The sequence below is a fragment of the Acomys minous genome (assembly GCF_964271855.1).
Source record: "Acomys minous genome assembly, chromosome: 16".
Classification (NCBI taxonomy): Eukaryota; Metazoa; Chordata; class Mammalia; order Rodentia; family Muridae; genus Acomys; species Acomys minous.
The window spans coordinates 85,622,169-85,641,008 of record NC_140498.1 but is presented as its reverse complement, the minus strand read 5'-3'; the positions used below and the strand labels follow the sequence as shown (position 1 = coordinate 85,641,008).

Sequence of the window (18,840 nt, the reverse complement as noted above, 5' to 3'; positions counted from 1 at the left end):
AAAGTAAGCTAAGGCAGCCATGAACAGCATCCTTCTGTTGTCTTTGGTTCCTGCCTTGTGCCCCTGCCCTGGCCTTTTGAAACAATGGGCTGTTCCCTGGAAGCCAAACAAACCTCTCCCAGTTGCTTTTGGTCAGTATTTTATTACAGCAATAGAAGGAAAACTAGGACACCAGTCCCAGACTTGACACTTTTGAGGCAGGTCCTGGATATGTAGCCAGGTGGCCTTGAACACAGTGTTTTCCTGTCTTGGCCTCCCAAGTGCAGGGATTACAAGTATGTGCCACCACAGGTTTTTGTTTGTTTGTTTGTTTTGTTTTTGGTGTGTGTATGTGTGTGTGTGTGTGTGTGTGTGTGTGTGTGTGTGTGTGTGTGTGTGTGTGTTTAAACTTTACCATACAAAATGCCTTTAGGAATTTCCCTCACTGAGTCTGTAGATGACTTTGTGAAATATTGTCATCTTAGTATGCCAGGGTACCAGGTATCTCTCTGCTTTTATGCCGTCTTTGGTTGTTTTTTGGTCAGTGTTTTGTATTTTTGAGTGTACACATCTTTTCATTTCCCGAGTTAGATTTATTCCTGCAAAATGTTTCCCCCTTTCGGATGCTTCTGAAAGAAGAATCGCTTCTCTAATTCCCGCTTTCAGGTTGTTGACGGCTGCGGTGTAGAAACCCAGCTGGATTCTGCCGTGTGGCTCTGCGTGTCCTGCAACCTTGCCAAATGCACTATTTAAATTTAAACTGATTACAGTGATGTCAAATGGAGAGTTTGGTTCTGCAGTTTTACTGGCCACGTTATCAGTTCCCCTGCCCCTCGCGGCCTGTAAGCAGGCTGCAGCATTTGACACTTTCCACAGCAGAGATGTCAGCTAGTCATTTCTACCGTCCCCACAGCCCTCCCTCTGCCTGACAAGACTCCTCATGTGTCATTGAGAGACCAGGGGCCACTAGGCTGTCCCACTCCCATGCCTCTAATCTGCCCCCAGCCCTGCCACGTTTCTCTCTCTCTCTCTCTCTCTCTCTGTCCCATGGAGGGGGCCAGCTCACTAGACCCTCCGGCCTCTTCAGGTTACCTCTCCCTGCGGCCCTGCACCCTGCCTCCCCTTAACCTGGAACTTACAGTACAAAACAGATCTCCACACCACACCACTGTCTCCATCCGGTCCTGTGGGCCCTCCAGCTCCTTCCAGCTTTTGCCCTCTGTGCCTCTTCACATAAAACAACTACAAGGGAGCTGGTGAGATGGCTTAGTAGATAAAAAACAGTTCCCATGCAGGCCTCACGGCCTGAGTTCAACCCCTGGAACTCACAGCAGAGAGAGCAATCCAACTTCAGAGGTGGCCCCTCTGACCTCCGTGTGAGGGCCTGCACTAACACACACATGCATAGTATTAAAAATAAATAAATAAAACCTTCTGGCAGAGTTCTTATTACACTTTCCCTTTATTTTGAATTTCACCTTCACTTTCTCTTCTTTCGGACCGCCCCCACCCTGGAAAGTTCTGGCTGCTTCTTCTTTTTTTTTTTTTTTTAATGTTTAATTTCATACTAATTGTCATTGTGCACATATGAGCTCGGGGGAAATCAGAGGAGAGCTCTGTGGGGTCAGTGCTCTCATTCCACCTTTACGTGGCTTTCGAGGATCGATCTCGGGTCGTCAGGCTTGCATGCCGAGCACAAGGCATTTTTGCCTGCTGAGCCGTCTTGCCCACCTGGCTCCTTTCACTCAGTTTACGTAGTGGCACTGGTCACAGATTTCCTTAAGTCTCCTTTTTGGCTGGTGGTGCCTTGGGTGTGTCAGCTGCTTGCGGGATCTGGAGTAGGGCAGAAACAGCTTGCCTCCGCCTCATCTTGTGCGCAGGCATCGCAGGCTGCGGCTCCCACTCCCTGCACAGGCTCATGCGGTCCAGCCCCTAGGAGTTTCCGTCGTAGTTTCTGCAGAGCTGAGTTTTGGGAAGGGTGCCCCCGGCTCTCGCCATTCCAGGTCTTGGCAGGAGTCGGAATTCCCTTCCAAAGCCTCATGTTTGTTCCAAGATGTCTTGTGGTCCTGTCAGTTTCAGAGGTGTGTGTTCATCAGCCTTTGTCTAAAAGCACACGGAACCAAGATTATCAGTGATGGGGTGGGGGTGTTGTCCAAAGGACAGAGTGCATGCTTTCGGGACACATTGGGTTCATTGCCCAACTGGGGAAAAAAAAAAGAATAAATGAGTAACAACTAAGTGGTGAATGTGGTTTATGTTTTACTTGTTGTAGACGACAAGTTGTAATAAAACTTGTAAAATGAACACATTTTATGCTATTTATTTTACTGCCAATATTTAAATGCTATTCTTTTGTTTCCCAAGTTCCAAGTCTTTCTTTTGTCTTGTATGGAATGCTCCTCAGTTATTTATTTTAATTAAACTTATTCTTTAAGCCGAAGCAGTGAGGAACAAGTTCGTTTGTTTGTAACACATTTTCATGCCTTATGCTTCAGAACTACCTCATCTTCAACCCGGAGAACAATAGAGAACTGGTGAGCAACAGCAGCACACAGGCCATCTATTACACTTGGGTACGTAGTGGCAGGTCGTCTCAAAGTTTGGGTGGAAACATGTTTAGTTTTTGAATACAGATGTTCTGTAGTAATATTGCATCTATTTAGGAAACAATGGGCATATATTTAAACATTTTTATCTAATTATGGTATTTATCTTGGTCTCATTGGAAATTAGCATATCAAATTAGAAGCAGATAACTGCACCTCATTTAATTTTTTTTTAAGTGATGAGACAAATATTTATTAGTCTATATTTAACAGGCCTAAAAGGTGGATGGTTTTTTGTTTTGTATTGTTTTATTTTGTTTTTAGACCTTGGATTCTATTCCAAATTTCAGAAAGGACTTTTCTTTTTTAAAGATTTATTTATTTATTATTATGTGTACAGTGTCCCTGTGTACATGTATACCTGCAGGCCAGGAGAGGGCATCAGATCTCATTATAGATGGCTGTGAGCCACCATGTGATTGCTCGGAATTGATCTTAGGACCTCTGGAAGAACAGACAATGCTCTTAGCCTCTGAGCCATCTCTCCAGCCCCCAAAATTGAAATCTGCTTTTGTTTGTTTGTTTGTTTTTTGAGATAGGGTTTCTCTGTGTAGCCCTGGCTGTCCTGGACTCGCTCTCTAGACCAGGCAGTGGTGGCACACACCATTAATCCCAGCACTTGGAGGCAGAGGCAGGTGGATGTCTGTGAGTTCAAGGCCAGCTTGGTCTACAGAGTGATTCCAGGAGAGCCAGGCTACACACACAGAAACCCTATCTCGAAAAACCACAATAATAACGATAATAAATACATAAACTATTTTCTATTAAATAGTGAAAATAGTTTATTTTTTTTGACAATTTTATACATGTAAGCAATACATCTTGATTATATGCACCCCGGCTCCTCCCCTCAGTGACCCCCGAAGTCCTTCCTCCTCCCTTCAGGAACTTGCAACTTCTTCTCCATCCCTCCCCTAGGTACCATAACAAATTCTCCTTCCCATTTTATCCATCTATCCATCCATCTACCTATTTATCTGTACACCTACCTATCTATTTTTTTTTTTTTTTTTTTTTTTGAGACAGAGTTTCTCGGTGTAGTCCTGGCTGTCCCGGAACTCACCCTATAGACCAGGCTGGCCTCAAACACAGAGAGATCCCCCTGCCTGTCTCCCGAGTGCTGGGGTTACAGGTGTATCACCACACTTATCTTTCCTCTCCTTGTCTTTTTGTTGTCGTTTGTTTGTTTTGGTTATGGTTTGGTTTGGTTTTTTCTTTCCCGAGACAAGGTTTCTCTGTGTTACCTTGGCTGTCCTAGACTCACTTCGTAGACCAGGCTGGCGATCTGCCCGCCTCTGCCTCCCCAGTGCTGGGATTAAAGGCGTGCGCCACCACGCCCAGCCCTTTCTTTGTCAATGACCCACTGAGTCCAGTTAGTGATGCCTGTTGGAGTATTGACTTGATCTCGTGCAGTTGCCCATAGCTGTAGTGAGTACCTAAGTGCAATGATCACACCATGGGTTTTTTTTAAATTTAGATTTATTTTTATTATTTTCTGTGTATGAATGTTTTGCTTTCATGTGTGTCTGTGTACCACAGCATGCCTGGTGCCTTAGGATGGTGAGCCTCCAGGTGGGTACTGGGAATCAACCCTTGGGCTTTAGTAAAAACAAGTGCTTTAACCACTGAGCCAACTCTCCAGCCCTCGTGCCATATCTTGAAGACAGCATTTCACAGCACTCATCCCAATCCTCAGCTTCTTTCTTTCTTTCTTTCTTTCTTTTCTTTTCTTTTCTTTTCTTTCTGCCTCTCTTACAAGACATTCCTTAAGACTTGGTGAGCTGGGGTTGATGTCGCTCTCCCATTTAGGGCTGAGAACTCTGGCCAGCTATGAGTCTTTGCTCACTGAAGAGAGAGGTTTCTCTGGCCCACGCTGAGAGCAGCACTAATCTATGGGTGGGAAACATAAATATTTGGAAGGCAGTTTGATGGCATGTTGTTTAGCAAAACTACAGTGGCAGGTTCCTCTCTGAATCCCTTTGACCTCTGGAGCGTTGGTTTGTCGTTGTTTGGCCAGATTTACAGTACCAGGCCTTATTTCCTTCCTCTAGAGCAGGCCTTGAGCTAATCCAAAAGTGTTTGGTTTCCCCCATAACCTAGGTGCCACTCTTGCAGCAGTGAGCACATCTTGCCTGGCAGATCGCTGTTGTAGCATGCAGGGCTGGCTGCCAGGACCTCACTGGTATCTCTCCTTTCCCAGGGCCATGAATAGCACCTTCTAACACTAGAGAGCCAGGCAGCAGGGTGGTTTTCAGGTCGCTCCCAGCTGGATTTCTTTGTCCTATGATCATGGTGGGTGTTGTCTTTGGCAACAGGGTCCTCCTTTCTAGTTCTTGGGGGATAACAAGAGCAGTAGCAATATCCAGTGTTGTTTTTGGAGCCTCTGGGACCTCCATGACCAACAGCTCATAGGGAGCCATCCTGTACCTGGCACAGAGATTGTCTTTTAACTAGCTGGGTCTCATAGGGGAATCACTGCCCACCCGAGCAGGGAGGGTATCGGTGTTTAAACTCCTTCTATTTTTAAAAAGTATATATTTTCAATCAGCCTACAAAGTAGTGGGTGTCTACTAGGGGGTTTTCACAGGTGCTGGTTTTTGTTAGCCCACCCTCACTCTTTCCTCTTCCCTTAGTTCCCAGCCCATGCCTGCTTAAACCCTTTCACTCCTGGTATTTTCTTTCACTAACCTCACACCATACAGTGTTCTACTATCCCCTCTCCCCGGAAGACCTCTTCCTTGCTCCCCTGAGAAAGGAATTAGCAAGCAGGTCAGCAGTATACAACGCAGGTCAAATGAGCTTAGAGAAACACCCAAACAGCCCCAGCCGAACACAGACTGACCGTGACCCAGAGTTCCAGGGTGTTTACCTTCACCGAACTGCAAACAGCTGCTCACACAAAGAGTTCTACATAAATATTCATGGCCACAGCACTATTCAAAATGGCCAAAATGCCCGGTGTGTGGTGTGCACGTCTTTAATCCCAGCACTAGGGTAGTAAAGGCAAAAGGATCTCTGTGAGTTCGAGGCCAGCCTGGTCTACATGGCAGGCTCTAGAACAGCCAGGACCTCATAGAGAGACCCTGTTCCAAAAACAAATAAAGAAATGACAACAAAAAAGAAATGACCAATAGCTAGAACTCAGTGTCTGTGAGCCGATGAATAGATAAACAAAATGTGGTCCGTCCATACCGTGGGTGGTGCTATGTGAAGTGTTTGTGCTTGCTGTGATGTAGGTAAGCAATAGAACCATGGACTTAAAAATAAAAACTAGGGGCCTGGAGAGATGGCTCAGAGGTTAAGAGCACTGCCTGTTTTTCCAAAAGTCCTGAGTTCAATTCCCGGCAACCACATGGTGGCTCACAACCATCTACAATGAGCTCTGGTGCCCTCTTCTGGTGTACCTGCAAACAAAGTACTGTGTACATAATAAATACATCTTAAAAAGAAGAAGAAGAAGAAGGAGGAGGAGGAGGAGGAGGAGGAGGAGGAGGAGGAGAAGAAGAAGAAGCAGCTGGGTAGGTAAGATGGCTCAGTGGGTAACAGGCATGTGTAGCCACATCTGACAGCCTGAGTAAGTTCCATCTCCAGACCAGTGTAAAGTTGGAAGAAGAGAACCGACTCCATGAAGATGTTCTCTGACTTCCACAGGCATGCCATGGCACATGTATCCCGGTACACGGACGCATGCACACACACACACACACACACACACACACACACACACACACACACAAACAGACACGCAGACACAAACATGCACAACAGATAGATAAATACATTTTAAAAATGCTATTTAAAAAACCAGAATGCTGGCTGTAGTAACAAGGCCAGCCTGGTCAACACAGTAAGACCCTGCCTCAAAATAAAAAAATAAAAAAATAAAAGAAAAAGAAATAGAAAATGAAGAAGAAGCCACACACATTCAGTTATAAAGAGTCTGGTTCCATGCGCATAGACTGTGAGACTAGGCAAGTCCGTAGAGACAGGGAGTAGATTCACGGCCATCAGAGGCTGAGCAGAATGGGAAGGGAGTGATGGCGGTCTCCCCGGGGTGATGGTCGCTATGCAGCACTGTGAATACCGGACACACCACGGACATGGACACCTAGCGCGTGGTTAACGGCTGATTTTACGTTAAGTGAAATGCACTTACCTTAAAAAAAAAAAAAAAGCTGCCCCTCAGTGGCATCTTTGGCTTTGGGTGTTTAGCTACCTGCCACATAGAGGCACAATCACGCCTGGCTTTTGAAGAGATTTGCATTTCTTTTCAAATGCTTTTAGATATTCCCTAGGTGACAGGTTTTCTTCCCGCAGGAGCTGCAGCCCTCCGACCCCATCTGGGCACGTTTGCTCTGTTTTAGCTAACACATGGTGCGCCTTGTTGGCAGCTTGGTCTTTAAATAGTAATGTCTTTTTCTGTGCTTTTCAGTTTGAAAAGGAGGGTATACTTGCTCACAGTGCCCCGCTTTTAACCGAGAAAGTGAGTATTCCTGTTGTGTTTTCGTATGCTAGACACTGCTAAGGGTAATTACGGATGTGTAGACTTAGTGGGCGAGGGCTGAAGCCACTGGGAACATTTTTGCTTGGATCCTGTATCCATAACACATTGTCTGCTAAAAAATAACAGAAATATTGTAAAAATAAAATGTTATGGAAAAGACATGCAGCCTGGCGGTGGTGGCGCACACCTTTAATCCCAGCACCCGGGAAGCAGAGGCAGGTGGGCTTGTTCCGAGACAGCTGGGACTACACAGAGAAACTCTGTCTTTTTTTTTTTTTTTTTTTTTTTTTTGGTTTTTTGAGACAGGGTTTCTCTGTGTAGCCCTGGCTGTCCTAGACTCACTTTGTAGACCAGGCTGGCCTGGAACTCACAGCGATCCGCCTGCCTCTGCCTCTCGAGTGCTGGGATTAAAGGAGTGCGCCACCACGCCTGGCGAGAAACCCTGTCTTGGAAAACAAAACAAAACAAAAGCCAATAACAAAAAAGATATTATCGGTATGAGGACCTACCCAGAGAGCGGATAGATTTTTGTAATGTGTATGTGTGTATTGACAAAGAATAAGAGTTAAGTATGAAACAGGGCATGTCGAAGTGAGAAAATAAAGAGGAGATGATTTTTCCTGCCTTCAACCCCAGGAACAGCCAGCCAAACAAACACTTCTTAGGAAATTTTATTGTGTCTGTCTGCAGACCTTGTTTTTGCGAATGAAAATGTAAGAAATAGGGTCAAGGGTCATGACCCCTGGTGGTCAGGTCTTACAAAGTCTCTGTGAACAATGACTTGGGAAACAGTGAACCATTGCTCCCGAGGGGCTCTAAAGGTTGGTTCCAGTGAGCGGCAGCCATATTTGCAGCCATATTTGATGTGGGCTCTTGCTTCAACGATATTTTTTTTCAGATGTGACATTGAGGGCCAGGTGTGGTGGTGCACGCCTTTAGTCCCAGCACTTGGGTGACAGAGGCAAGGGGATCAAGGCCAGCCTGGTCTACAGAGTGAGTTCCAGGCCAGTGAGGGTTGCACAGTGTCTCAGACAAAACTAAACAAAACAACAACAACAACAACAAAATCCCAACAACGTTTAGGGCTCAGGACATAGCTCAGCTGGCGCACTACTGGTCCACCGAGCACAAAGCCCTGGGTTCAGTCCCCAGCGACTCATGGAGTGCAAGTGATGGTGTTGTATGTAACCAGGGAAAAGGGGAGGGCAGGAGAGAGAGGGGGCGTGGGAGAGAGAGTATATCTTATATTTTTGACTTACTCCCCCTCTCCTCCTCTGATGGAGCCCGGGGTCTGGAGTAGCCTAGGTGAGCACTTTGAGCTGCTCCATTAATGATGCTCTCGCTCTCACAGCCAAACGCACCTTGTACAGCTCGCAGGATGCAATAGTTCCTCCATTGGGCAGGTACTGGCAGTGCCGTGACTGTGAAACCAGACAGCTCTTCTGCACCAGGAGGGGGTGATTTAAGTTAAAATAGCGAAATCCCCAACAAAACACGCTGACGAGGCCACGAAGGATACTCGCTTACAACGTGAGATTAAATAGAGAGGCAAAAACATCACCTTGTCCAATCTCAGCCGGAGAGGCTCACGCCCGCTAAGTGGGAGCGTTTGTCAGTCTGCACACCCGCGTTTTCACAAACGACCGTGGTGGTGCTGGCTTGATTTTCAGGCTGCAGAAGGCAGGTAGGGGAACTACAGACACATAATCTGCCAAGAACAGATACCGATTACAGTCTGAAATGGTAAAAAGCGCCTTGTGCGGGCACAGGATGCCCTGAGACACACATAATGCTCTCGCTTGGCCCTCTGGACCTTTTTGTGTTCAAGTTCAGAGACAAACCGTGCTGACTAGTTTTATGTCAACTTGACACAAGCTACAGTTGTCTGAAAGGAGGGAACCTCAATCGAGAAGGTGCCTCCCCGAGATCCAGCTGTAGGGCATTTTCTTAATTAGTGATTGGTGGGGGACGGCCCAGCCCGTTGTGAGTGGTGCCATCTCTGGGCTGGTGGTGCCAGGCATTGGTGGCGCACGCCTGTAATCCCAGCACTCGGGAGGCAGAGCCAGGTGGATCTCTGTGAGTTTGAGGCCAGCCTGGTGGGTTCCAGGACAGCCAAGGCTATACGGAGAAACCCCAACTTGAAAGAAAACAGCAAGCCATGAGGAACAAGCAGCAGCCCTCCATGGCCTGTGCATCAGCTCCTGCCCTGCCTCCCTTCAGTGACGGACAAGAGATGGAAGTGTAAGCTGAAGAACCCCTTTCCTTCTCAAGTTGCTCTTGGTCATGGTGTTTCATCGCAGCAGTAGAAACCCTATCTGTGACACAAACCTAGGATCTCGTTGCAGAGGGCACTGGGCAGCAGCTTCGTTAAGTTTTCTTCCTTTCCACCTCCCCCCTTCATTTTAGAGTTATCTGTGTACATATGTGCGTGTGGGGGTGGGGTGGGGGGTCCATTATGTGCCTGTGAGAGCTGGTGTCCTTGGAGGCCAGAGGTATCAGATTCCCTGGAGCTCGAATCATAGATGGTTGTGAGCTGCCCGACATGGGTATTGCCAACCAAACTCGAGTCCTCTGGGAGAGCAGCATGTGCTCTGACTCACTGAGCCGTCTCTCTGGCCCTCTTTCCATATTTCTTCTCTGACACATTATATAAGAAAGATGGCTGGGGGCTGGAGAGATGGCTCAGAGGATAAGAGCACTGGCTGTTCTTCCAAAAGCTCCTGAGTTCAATTCCCAGCAACCACATGGTGGCTCACAACCATCTATAATGAGATCTGGTGCCCTCTTCTGGCCTGCCGGCTCACATGCAGGCAGAACAGTGTATAAATAATAAAGAATAAATCTAAAAAGAAAGATGGCTGAATGCCTTATTCATTTCACAAAGCATATATTGAATAAGGGGAGTTACCAAAGTATTTTGTTTGTCTGGGCATTTGTTTTGTTTTTGAGAAGAGGTTTTTCTGTGGGCTGTCCTAGACTTGCTTTGTAGACCAGTCTTGAACTCAGATCCACCTGGTTCTGCCTCCCAAGTGCTGGGATTAGAGTTGTGCACCACAGGTCCAGCCTGGTTTTTGTTTGTTTGTTTGTTTGTTTGTTTTGTTTTGTTTTTGAGGCAGGGTTTCTCTGTGTAGCCTTGGCTGTCTTAGACTCACTTTGTAGACCAGGCTGGCCTCAAACTCACAGAGATCTACCTGCCTCTGCCTCCTGAGTGCTGAGATTAAAGGCGTGAGCCACCCTGCCCAGCCTGGTTTGGTTTGTTTTGTTTTGTTTTAGAGACAGGGTTTCTTTGTGTAGCCTTGGCTGTTTTGGACTTGCTTTGTTGACCAAGATGGCCTCAAACTTACAGAGATCTGCCTGCCAATGCTGGGATTACATGCATGTGCAACCATACCTGGCTTTACCAAAGTATTCTTTTTTTTCCTCCCTGAGACAGGGTTTCTCTGTGTGTAGCCTTGACTGTCCTGGACTAGCTTTGTAGACCAGGCTGGCCTCTAACTCACAGAGATCCTCCTGCCTCTGCCTCTGCCTCCCAAGTGCTGGGATTAAAGGCGTGCGCCACCACTGCCCGGCACCAAGGTATTCTTATGTTATGGACTAAAATAATTTCTTGTGATGGCACAGTACCTTACCATCAAAGGACGTGAAGGATGTTGTTTATAGTTTCACCTATCGCATGCTCATGACAGACTATGGGTATAAAAGACTCCACGAGAGAGAACATGAACAGATACAAGCATTGCTTACCCACCTTTTTGATCATGTTAAACAGTGTAATAGGAGGGCTGGAGAGATGGCTCAATGATTAAGAGCACTGGCTACTGTCGTCCAGGGGACCTGAGTTCAATCCTCGGTACCCACACGGCAGCTCACACCCTCATGCAGGCATGCATGCAGGCAAGACACGTGAAATAAAAAGAAGTAAATAATTTAAACAGGGTAGTTAATCACAGCACGTAACCTTCGGTGAACCTCTGGAGGGTAGGAGCAAACCCCCATGGGCTTTCAGTCATTTCTTTTTTCTGTCCTTTTTGTCTCGTTGTATTTCATCCTAATGTAATCAAGTGCCACACTGGCACATGGCTTTGGCTGTCATCATCATCATGTGATCATCACTGACTGTGACTTATAACCTGTCTTTTGAAACACAGACCTTCAACAAACTCGTGGGGAAATTCAGCCAGTCTGTTTTTCACCTGAAGTTAGGACAGATTCTGTCGGCAACGAAGGAAGGGAAGCTGGTGGTCTGGGATATACACTACCCGCCGCAGTCCTCCCCTGGTTTGGCCTTTCCCTTCCTCAAGCCTTGTAAACTGGTCCATTTACAGAGGGAGGCCATCACGGTGCTCGCCACAGTGGACAGGTAATGAGCCTGGTTAGGGAGGATCCCGGGGTGCTCACAGCCTATTGTAGACCTCATATCCATCTCTCTATCTGTCTATCTAAATTAAAATGTAATTGTATTGTTTTCTCCCTCCAATCCCTCCAATGCACCGCCCCCCTCGCCCTCTCTCAAACTTATGGCCTCTTTTTCTTTAGTTGCTGTTACATATTATGATATATATATATATGTATGTATAGGTACAACCCACACAGTCTGTATGTCATTGCTTGTATCTATATGATTTTGGGGCTGAACACTCAGTGTTGGTCTCCAGGAAGACTCTTTCTCTGCACTCTCAGTGCTTGAGGCTCTTCGATTAGCCCACTTTTGTGTGCACATTCACAGATGGGGAGAGTTGTAGTTAACTAGGGGCGGTAGCTGCCTTTTAGCAGAAGACCAGAGCGCGGTGATGGTTAGGACAGGCACGGGCTCTTTCTTCTTGCGTTCTTACTTACACAATCGAGATTTTATTTAGTTTATTTTTATTTTTATTTTTATTTTTTGACAAAGTCTCACTGAGTGGCCCTGGCTATCCTGGAACTCAAAGAGATCTGCCTCTCTCTGAATTCTGGAATTAAAAGCATGCACCACCATGCCCAAACCCTAACTAGACTTTTTTTTTTTTAAATCCATGGACATACACTGTGTTTTAAAATTCGGGTTTAGGAACTGGAGAGATGGCTCAGGGGTTAAGCGCACTGGCTGCTCTTTCAGAGGTCCTGAGTTCAATTCCCAGCAATTACATGGTGGCTCATAACCATCTATAATGTGATCTGATGCCCTCTTCTGGCCTGCAGGTGTACATGCAGATAGAGTACTGTATATATAATAAAGAAATAAATTTTTTTTTTAAAGTTGTGTACCACCATTGCCTGGCTTTTAAAAAAAAAATCTGTTTTAGTGAAACAAAGAGTGAATTTTTTCTTCTGTGCTATCCCCCAAATTTCATACTTTAAGTAAAAAAAAAAAAACCCCAACAAGAATAAAACAAAAAAAATACCTCAAAAGGCTGGAGAGGGGGCTTAGCTCTTAAGAATTCTCACTGCTCTTGCAGAAGACCTGAGTTCAGTTCTCAGCACCCACATGGTAGTTTACAACCATCCGTTACGTCATTTCTAGGGGATCCAGCACCCTCTTCTGACCTCTGAGGTGCCAGGCATATACCGGGCGCCCATACATATACACGCAGGCACAACACTCATGCACATAAAATAACTTAAATGTAAAACAATTTTTGAAAAGAGAACTCAGGTAGTTACACAATTTGGCTGCAAAATAACATTTACACATCATGTAAAGATCAACTGTGCCGGAACTTTTCGTCAGCCTGGCTTCTGGAGACAAAGTCTCACTACGCAGCCTGGCGTGGCCATAGGCATCTCATCATGCCTCAGCCTTCCACGTGCTGTAATTCCTTTAGTTCAGGTTCCCCCATCCCAGCATTCCTATTGTGGGAAAATGTGCAGTTCTTTGGTTTGAGTAAAAGCATTTGTCATGAAAACCTGCTGGTGTGAATGCAATCCCTGGGACGCACGTAAAGGAGGAAGGGCGGAACTGGCTTCTGAAGTTGTCCTTTGACCTGCACACACGCACTGTGGCACTCGTGCCCACTCCCCAATAACTTTATGATGGCTTCCTGTCCACTGCTTGGCATATGGGGAGCCCTAGGTTAAAAAAAAAAAACAAAACAAAACAACAACAACACAGCCATCATTAGTGTGAGAAGACGTCTTATGTGGCAGCTTTTATCTGCGCCCGTTGGCACCCTGGGGTGCCTTTACAAAGAGGTATGCAGTCATTATCTCAGAGGCGTGAGAAGGTTTGTTGGATTAGATGGATGCTGCAGTGGAAGACTAGGCTCCCCATACACCAGGCGAGCTTTGCCGCTTCTGCCCAGCAGAGGGCGGTAAAAGCAGACCTGGTCAATTACTCTGCCACCTGCCTTGCTTATTAATCAGGAATCTCATTTACTCACCCTGCATCACATCTGAGAAAATTCACTCTTTCTCCTCCTGTGATTAGAATTTTTTTTTTAAGTCTTAAAAATAAAACAACCCAAAACAAAAAGTTCTCTTGGGATGGATTGGAAGCTGGAAATAGAGGCCTTTGCCTGTGGTGACTGGGTGTGGCTTTATGATGACCCTAACAGCAGTATTTTCTTACATAGCAGCCCGTGTCCCACTGCCCAGCCTGTGTGATGTGGAGCGCTGCTCAGTTGCTCTCCACTGTCATCTGTACTCATTTGGCAGTGACTGTAAATCACTGTCACCAAACCATGGTAAGGGGCTGACCTTGGAGCCGGAAGAGTGAGCAAGAGAACATGCCATTTACTTTAGGCACACAGGGCTGCTGCGTCCTCTAGCCGTGGAGCACAGGTAGATGTAAGTGGTGAGTGTTATATACTTACTGCAAAAGACTTTTCATAGCCCTGGCTGTCCCGGAACTTCCTCCGTAGACCAGGCTGGCCTCGAACTCAAAGATTCGCCTGCCTCTTCCTCTGGAGTGCAGGGATTAAAGGTGTACACCGCTGCTGCCGCCACCACTGGGTTTTAAGCCACTTTTTCTCTATTACAGCTACATTGTCACAGGTGACATTAAGGGTAACATTAAGTTCTACGACCACACCCTGTCCATCATCAACTGGTACAGCAACTTCAAACTGAGCTCCATAAGGACCCTGTCCTTTTCAAAGACCCCAGCCAACCCACCCTCAGAGAAGTCTAACCTCCCCACTGACTGCACTTTAAAAGGCGACCTTTTCGTTGTCAGGTGAGTCACCAATGAATCTAAGTCATCTACATGGCCAAAAAAAAAAAAAAAAAAAAAAAAAAAGACTGGTGTCTCCTTTCAGTTTGCGCACAGTGCAATGAGTGCTCCCTGTGACCCTAGGATATAGGACGGAGGGAACTCAGCTTTCTAATGAGTGTTAAGAGATGGCTCCCTGGCCGGGCTGTGGTGATGCACGCCTTTAATCCCAGCACTCAGGAGGCAGAGGCAGGTGGATTGCTGTGAGTTCAAGGCCAGCCTGGTCTACAAAGCAAGTCTAGGACAGCCAAGGCTACACAGAGAAACCCTGCCTCGAAAAACCTAAAAAAAAAAAAAAGAAAGAAAGAAAAGAAAAAGAGATGGTGAGATGGTTCCCTGGCTGGTTGCAATCAGAATTGTGTTTTTTATAATTAGTTGAAGATTTTACTATTTAGAAGCCTGAGTAACCAGAAACTGGATGGCCTTTATCTCTGAGTTCCCACCTTCTCTGTGCCTGGAGTTCTTGGCCGTGGGCTGGCCTCATCTCTTGGAGCTGAGCTTTTCCTAGCCACTGAGGTTAAAGGCATTGGGTAATTAATAGCCATAACATTTCAAGACTGAATTATCTGTGAGTCTGCTTAATTACCCTTGCAGTCTTTACAGGCACGTCTGTATGTGTGCACCCAACTCCATATTTGCATACACAAATGAATATTTGCATGCGTAGATTAGCTAATTGTGCAACTGACTGTCCATCTGCATACTTAATGACTCAATTTACATGTGGAAAAGTGGGCTTTTTTTTCACTTGCAAATGGAGGCTGCTGGATGTTGGCGGTATATTTTTGGAGATGTTGGGTTAATAATGTCACCAAATTATAGACGACAAAGGCGGTTCCTGTGCAATTAGAAGCAGAATGGCTGGTGTGGCCATTCCCCGCAAACACTGATCCTGTTGGGTCTCTCTTCGGCAAACAGGAATTTTCTCATAGGAACATTTGATGCCACCGTGTACCACATGACAACAGATGGCACCAAGCTGGAGAAGCTCTTTGTGGAGCCCAGGGATGCCGTTTACGCCATATCCTGCCACCCGTACCAGCCCCTCATCGCTGTGGGGAGCCTCTGTGGGATGATCAAGGTGTGGGACTACGAAAAGAAGGTCTATCTGTTCAGCAGGACCTTCGAGAAGGGGCTCGGCGTCCAGAGTCTGACCTACAACCCTGAAGGTAGGCGCACCATCCCGTTGCCCCTCTCCCCAGCCTCACACACAGCTGCGCCTTAGCGCCCTGCCCAAGGCGTCCTGCTTGCCACTTCCCTCATGCAGGTCCATCCATGTTGTCGTCCCCCCCAGCCCCCCACCCCACCCCCAGCTGCTTGTTGCTGTTGAGCAAAGCCTGCTGCGGACTCACTCCTAGAATGAAGGAAGTCCCCGTCCCGTCCCCTCCCGTCATCATTCTTGGGTTTGTCATTTCAGGAGCTCTGCTTGGAGCTGGATTCACCGAGGGGACAGTTTATATTCTTGACGCCATGTCTTTAGAAAATGAAAGTTCAGAGCCCTTCAAATATTCCAGAACCAGCGTGTCTCACGTCAGCTTCTCACATGACTCCAATTACATGGCGACTGCTGTGAGTGCTTCCCTCTGCTCACAAAGGGGCAAGGAGCCTGAGGAAAGTGGGGCTCACATCCCAGTCACGCTGTGATACAAAGGGATGGGGAAAGGGTTGGTGAGGTAGGACTTTCGCAGGCAGACAGGAGCGGGGCCTCACCACAGCTCCAGGCGCTGGCTAGCTGTCGTGTTTCTGGAGCCCTGACTCTGTATCCCAGCCTTCATCCTTGCCATTTTGACAAGGCGGCCTCCTCACTGACCTCAGCGTCCCTCCTCAGGGCTTTGGACTCTTCCTTTTCTCTGTGACGAGGGCACGTGATCTCAGGGAAGTGGTTCTGGCTGTCTCTTGGCCAGCCTTTCTCTCAGGGGTGGTGGTGATATGGTGGTAGTGGGGGTGTGTTGGTAGGTGGGGTGGTGGGTGGGGTGGTGGGTGGGGTGGTAGAGGTGGTGTTTGTATGGTGGCGATGGTGTGGTGGTAGTTGTGAGGAAGGTTCCCATTGGGCCGTCTCCCTCTGGCATTTCACCCACGCACAGCCTGGCCCCTGGTAAGGGACAGAGCTGTCCTGGCACCCAACACAGACATCAGCATCCCCTGCAGGCTGCTCTCTGCCACTCTGACCTGTATCAGACAAAGCGTAGGGAGGGCAAAAGCTAAAAGACTCAGCAGCCTGGGCTCATTGCTGTCCAGATCAACCCCGAGCAGGAGGCTTTCCCTGGGCAAGTGGGTATACACCTGGAAAGAGTGGGGCGGGTGCCACCCTGTGCTCTCTCCCCTGCCTGATCTGCAGAATGGGCACCGCTTTCCCCACTTATTCTGCTGTGCTAAGATGTATCTGGATAACAGATTGTGAAGGCAAGTGAGTCTGAAAACCACCAAGGTGACTTCAGGCCCTAAAGTTAAGGGCACGACTTCCCCTCTTGCTCCTTTAGGATGACAACTTCACCGTGGCCGTATATATGGTGGTGGTCAAAAATGGACAAAGGGTCTGGGAGTATTTGGCAAGACTTCGTTCCCACCACAGCTCCATCCGAAGCCTCCTGTTTGGGGTTCACCTGGACAGCAACGAGCCCAGGCTGCTGAGCCTTGGGAAGGACAGGTTCTTGGTGAGCTCTTACGTTTGGTTTGCCTGACCCACCCTCACCATGCCCGACCCCCTCTTCCCATCCCTGGCATCTTGTGGAGCCCCCACCTATAATGTGGAGAACATGAGTGTATGGTGAGGTAGTACAGATTGCTCCACATTGGCGCCTCTGAGGTGATGCCTCACATGGCTTGTGTCTGGAAGCCGTGTTCCGGGAGATGGGCAGCAGGGAGCGTGTGTTCCCACACAGCACAGAAGGTGCAGCTGTCTTCCCCTCCCAGAGAGGTGCAGCTGAGAGGTCAGGGTGAGACTGTGACTTATATAATGGGAAAACAGCAGGAAGGTGGAGGGGGGGCGGTGAGGTGGGGGGCTAGGGGGCCGATACAGCTAGGTGTCCTAGTTTACTCCCCATTGCTGTGATAAAACACTGACCAGAACCAACTTGGAGAGAAGAGAGTTTACTTGGCTTATATTCGTAGTCCATCACATGGGGAAGCTAAGGCAGGAGCTCAAGACAGGAACCCAGAGGCAGGAACTAAAGCAGAGGCCACGGAGGGGTGCTGCTTCCCGGCTTCCTTTCTGTGGCATGCTCAGCTCCTTTCTCATACAGCCTGTACCATGAGCCCACAGACATGGCCTCAGGCCACTGTGATGGGGGGGGGAGGTGGTTCCTCCCCCGGTGAGACTATTTCCAACCAAGTTGACAACAACTAACCTGAGCGGTAGGGACAGTGGGTGATCTTATCAAGCCTTACCAACTCAGAAGCCAGCACTCATGGTGTCCCCCCACCCTCCTTCCTGTGCCATCCTCCGTGCCAGCCTGCTTCCCTGTTTCCTCTACAGCATCAGGCCAGTCTGAGCAGGCTGCTCATCCGAGACCATCAAGTGCTGAGATTTAGGTTTGAATCTGTTCCTAAAGGAGCCAGATGCAGTGGTGCACTTGGGAGGCAGAAGCAGGTGGATCTCTGAGTTCAAGGCCAGCCTGGTCTACAAAGCAAATCTAAGTCTAGGGCAGCCAAGGCTACACAGAGAAACCCTGTCTCAAAAAACCAAACAACAACAACAAAATAATAACAGAGTGGGCAGCAGAAGTTAATTGTCAGAGTTCAGGTTGGGGTCAGTTAGGCTTAGACTTAAGGGTACTCTTTGGGTTTCTTTTTGTTTTGTTTTTTGGAGACAGGGTTTCTCTGGGTGGCTTTGGCTGATGAAAGATTATTAATATTTTGATTCATATAATTATTAAGGTGGTAGTTACTCCTTAACCCACTATTATATAAATAAAAGACACAGAAGCCTGTTGGATTTTTGATAAGCCTCAATGCACGTGGGCTGGGTATATTAGCCCTCTAAGCCAGCTTATCTACTTTCTAGGCAAAGCCCCCATAGTACTTGCGCATGTACTTACCATCTGGGCTGCTTCTTTCCCTCACGTCAATCATCAGAGCAAGCTCCGCCCAGCCACGTGCTTCTAGTTCACACTAACCCACGGCACCTGCTCCTTTCTTCCTCTAAAAAATTTTTCTTTCCTTCAAAACAGGGTTTCTCTGTGTAGCCTTGGCTGTCCTGGACTCACTTTGTAGACCAGGCTGGCCTCGAACTCACAGCGATCCACCTGCCTCTGCCTCTGCTGGGATTAAAGGCGTGCGCCACCACACCAGGCTCATTCCTTTCTTTCTCCTTCCTCCAGGTCTCTGCCACCCTCAAGCCTATAAACCTTGGCTCCACCTACCTCTCTGGGGCCCAGTCCCTGCTGTGGGCAACTTTATCTAAGCAATCAGGGATAATTTGGGAGGCAGCGTTTACATAGTCATTTTATATCTTAAGCATTAAGGATCTTGAGGGGCAAGCAAATTAACATTTGAATACATAGTAGCTCCAGACCAACCCTGGCAACTCTGTAGACCAGGCTGGCCTTGAACTCAGAGATCCACCT

The 18,840-nt window shown here is 47.6% G+C and overlaps 1 protein-coding gene and 1 long non-coding RNA gene across 7 annotated transcripts in view; one reads left to right on the top strand and one right to left on the bottom strand.

The window, feature by feature from the left end:
* Positions 1–18,840, top strand: part of CFAP251 (cilia and flagella associated protein 251) — a 74,208-nt gene that overhangs the window by 20,614 nt on the left and 34,754 nt on the right. For 5 of the 6 annotated variants that reach the window (XM_084762669.1, XM_084762671.1, XM_084762667.1 and 2 more), the window contains 7 exons: positions 2,475–2,552; positions 7,018–7,068; positions 11,238–11,449; positions 14,045–14,239; positions 15,194–15,444; positions 15,693–15,844; positions 16,756–16,929. In XM_084762669.1, the coding sequence (XP_084618795.1) occupies positions 2,475–2,552; positions 7,018–7,068; positions 11,238–11,449; positions 14,045–14,239; positions 15,194–15,444; positions 15,693–15,844; positions 16,756–16,929 (1,113 nt within the window). The remainder of the gene's footprint in view (positions 1–2,474; positions 2,553–7,017; positions 7,069–11,237; positions 11,450–14,044; positions 14,240–15,193; positions 15,445–15,692; positions 15,845–16,755; positions 16,930–18,840) is intronic. The other variant, XM_084762670.1, reaches the window with a different exon arrangement.
* LOC311586644 lies at positions 1,480–8,879 on the bottom strand. The gene is made up of 2 exons (XR_014775609.1): positions 8,651–8,879; positions 1,480–2,180 (listed from the first exon to the last, which is right to left on the bottom strand). It is a non-coding gene; the product is annotated as an uncharacterized lncRNA (long non-coding RNA).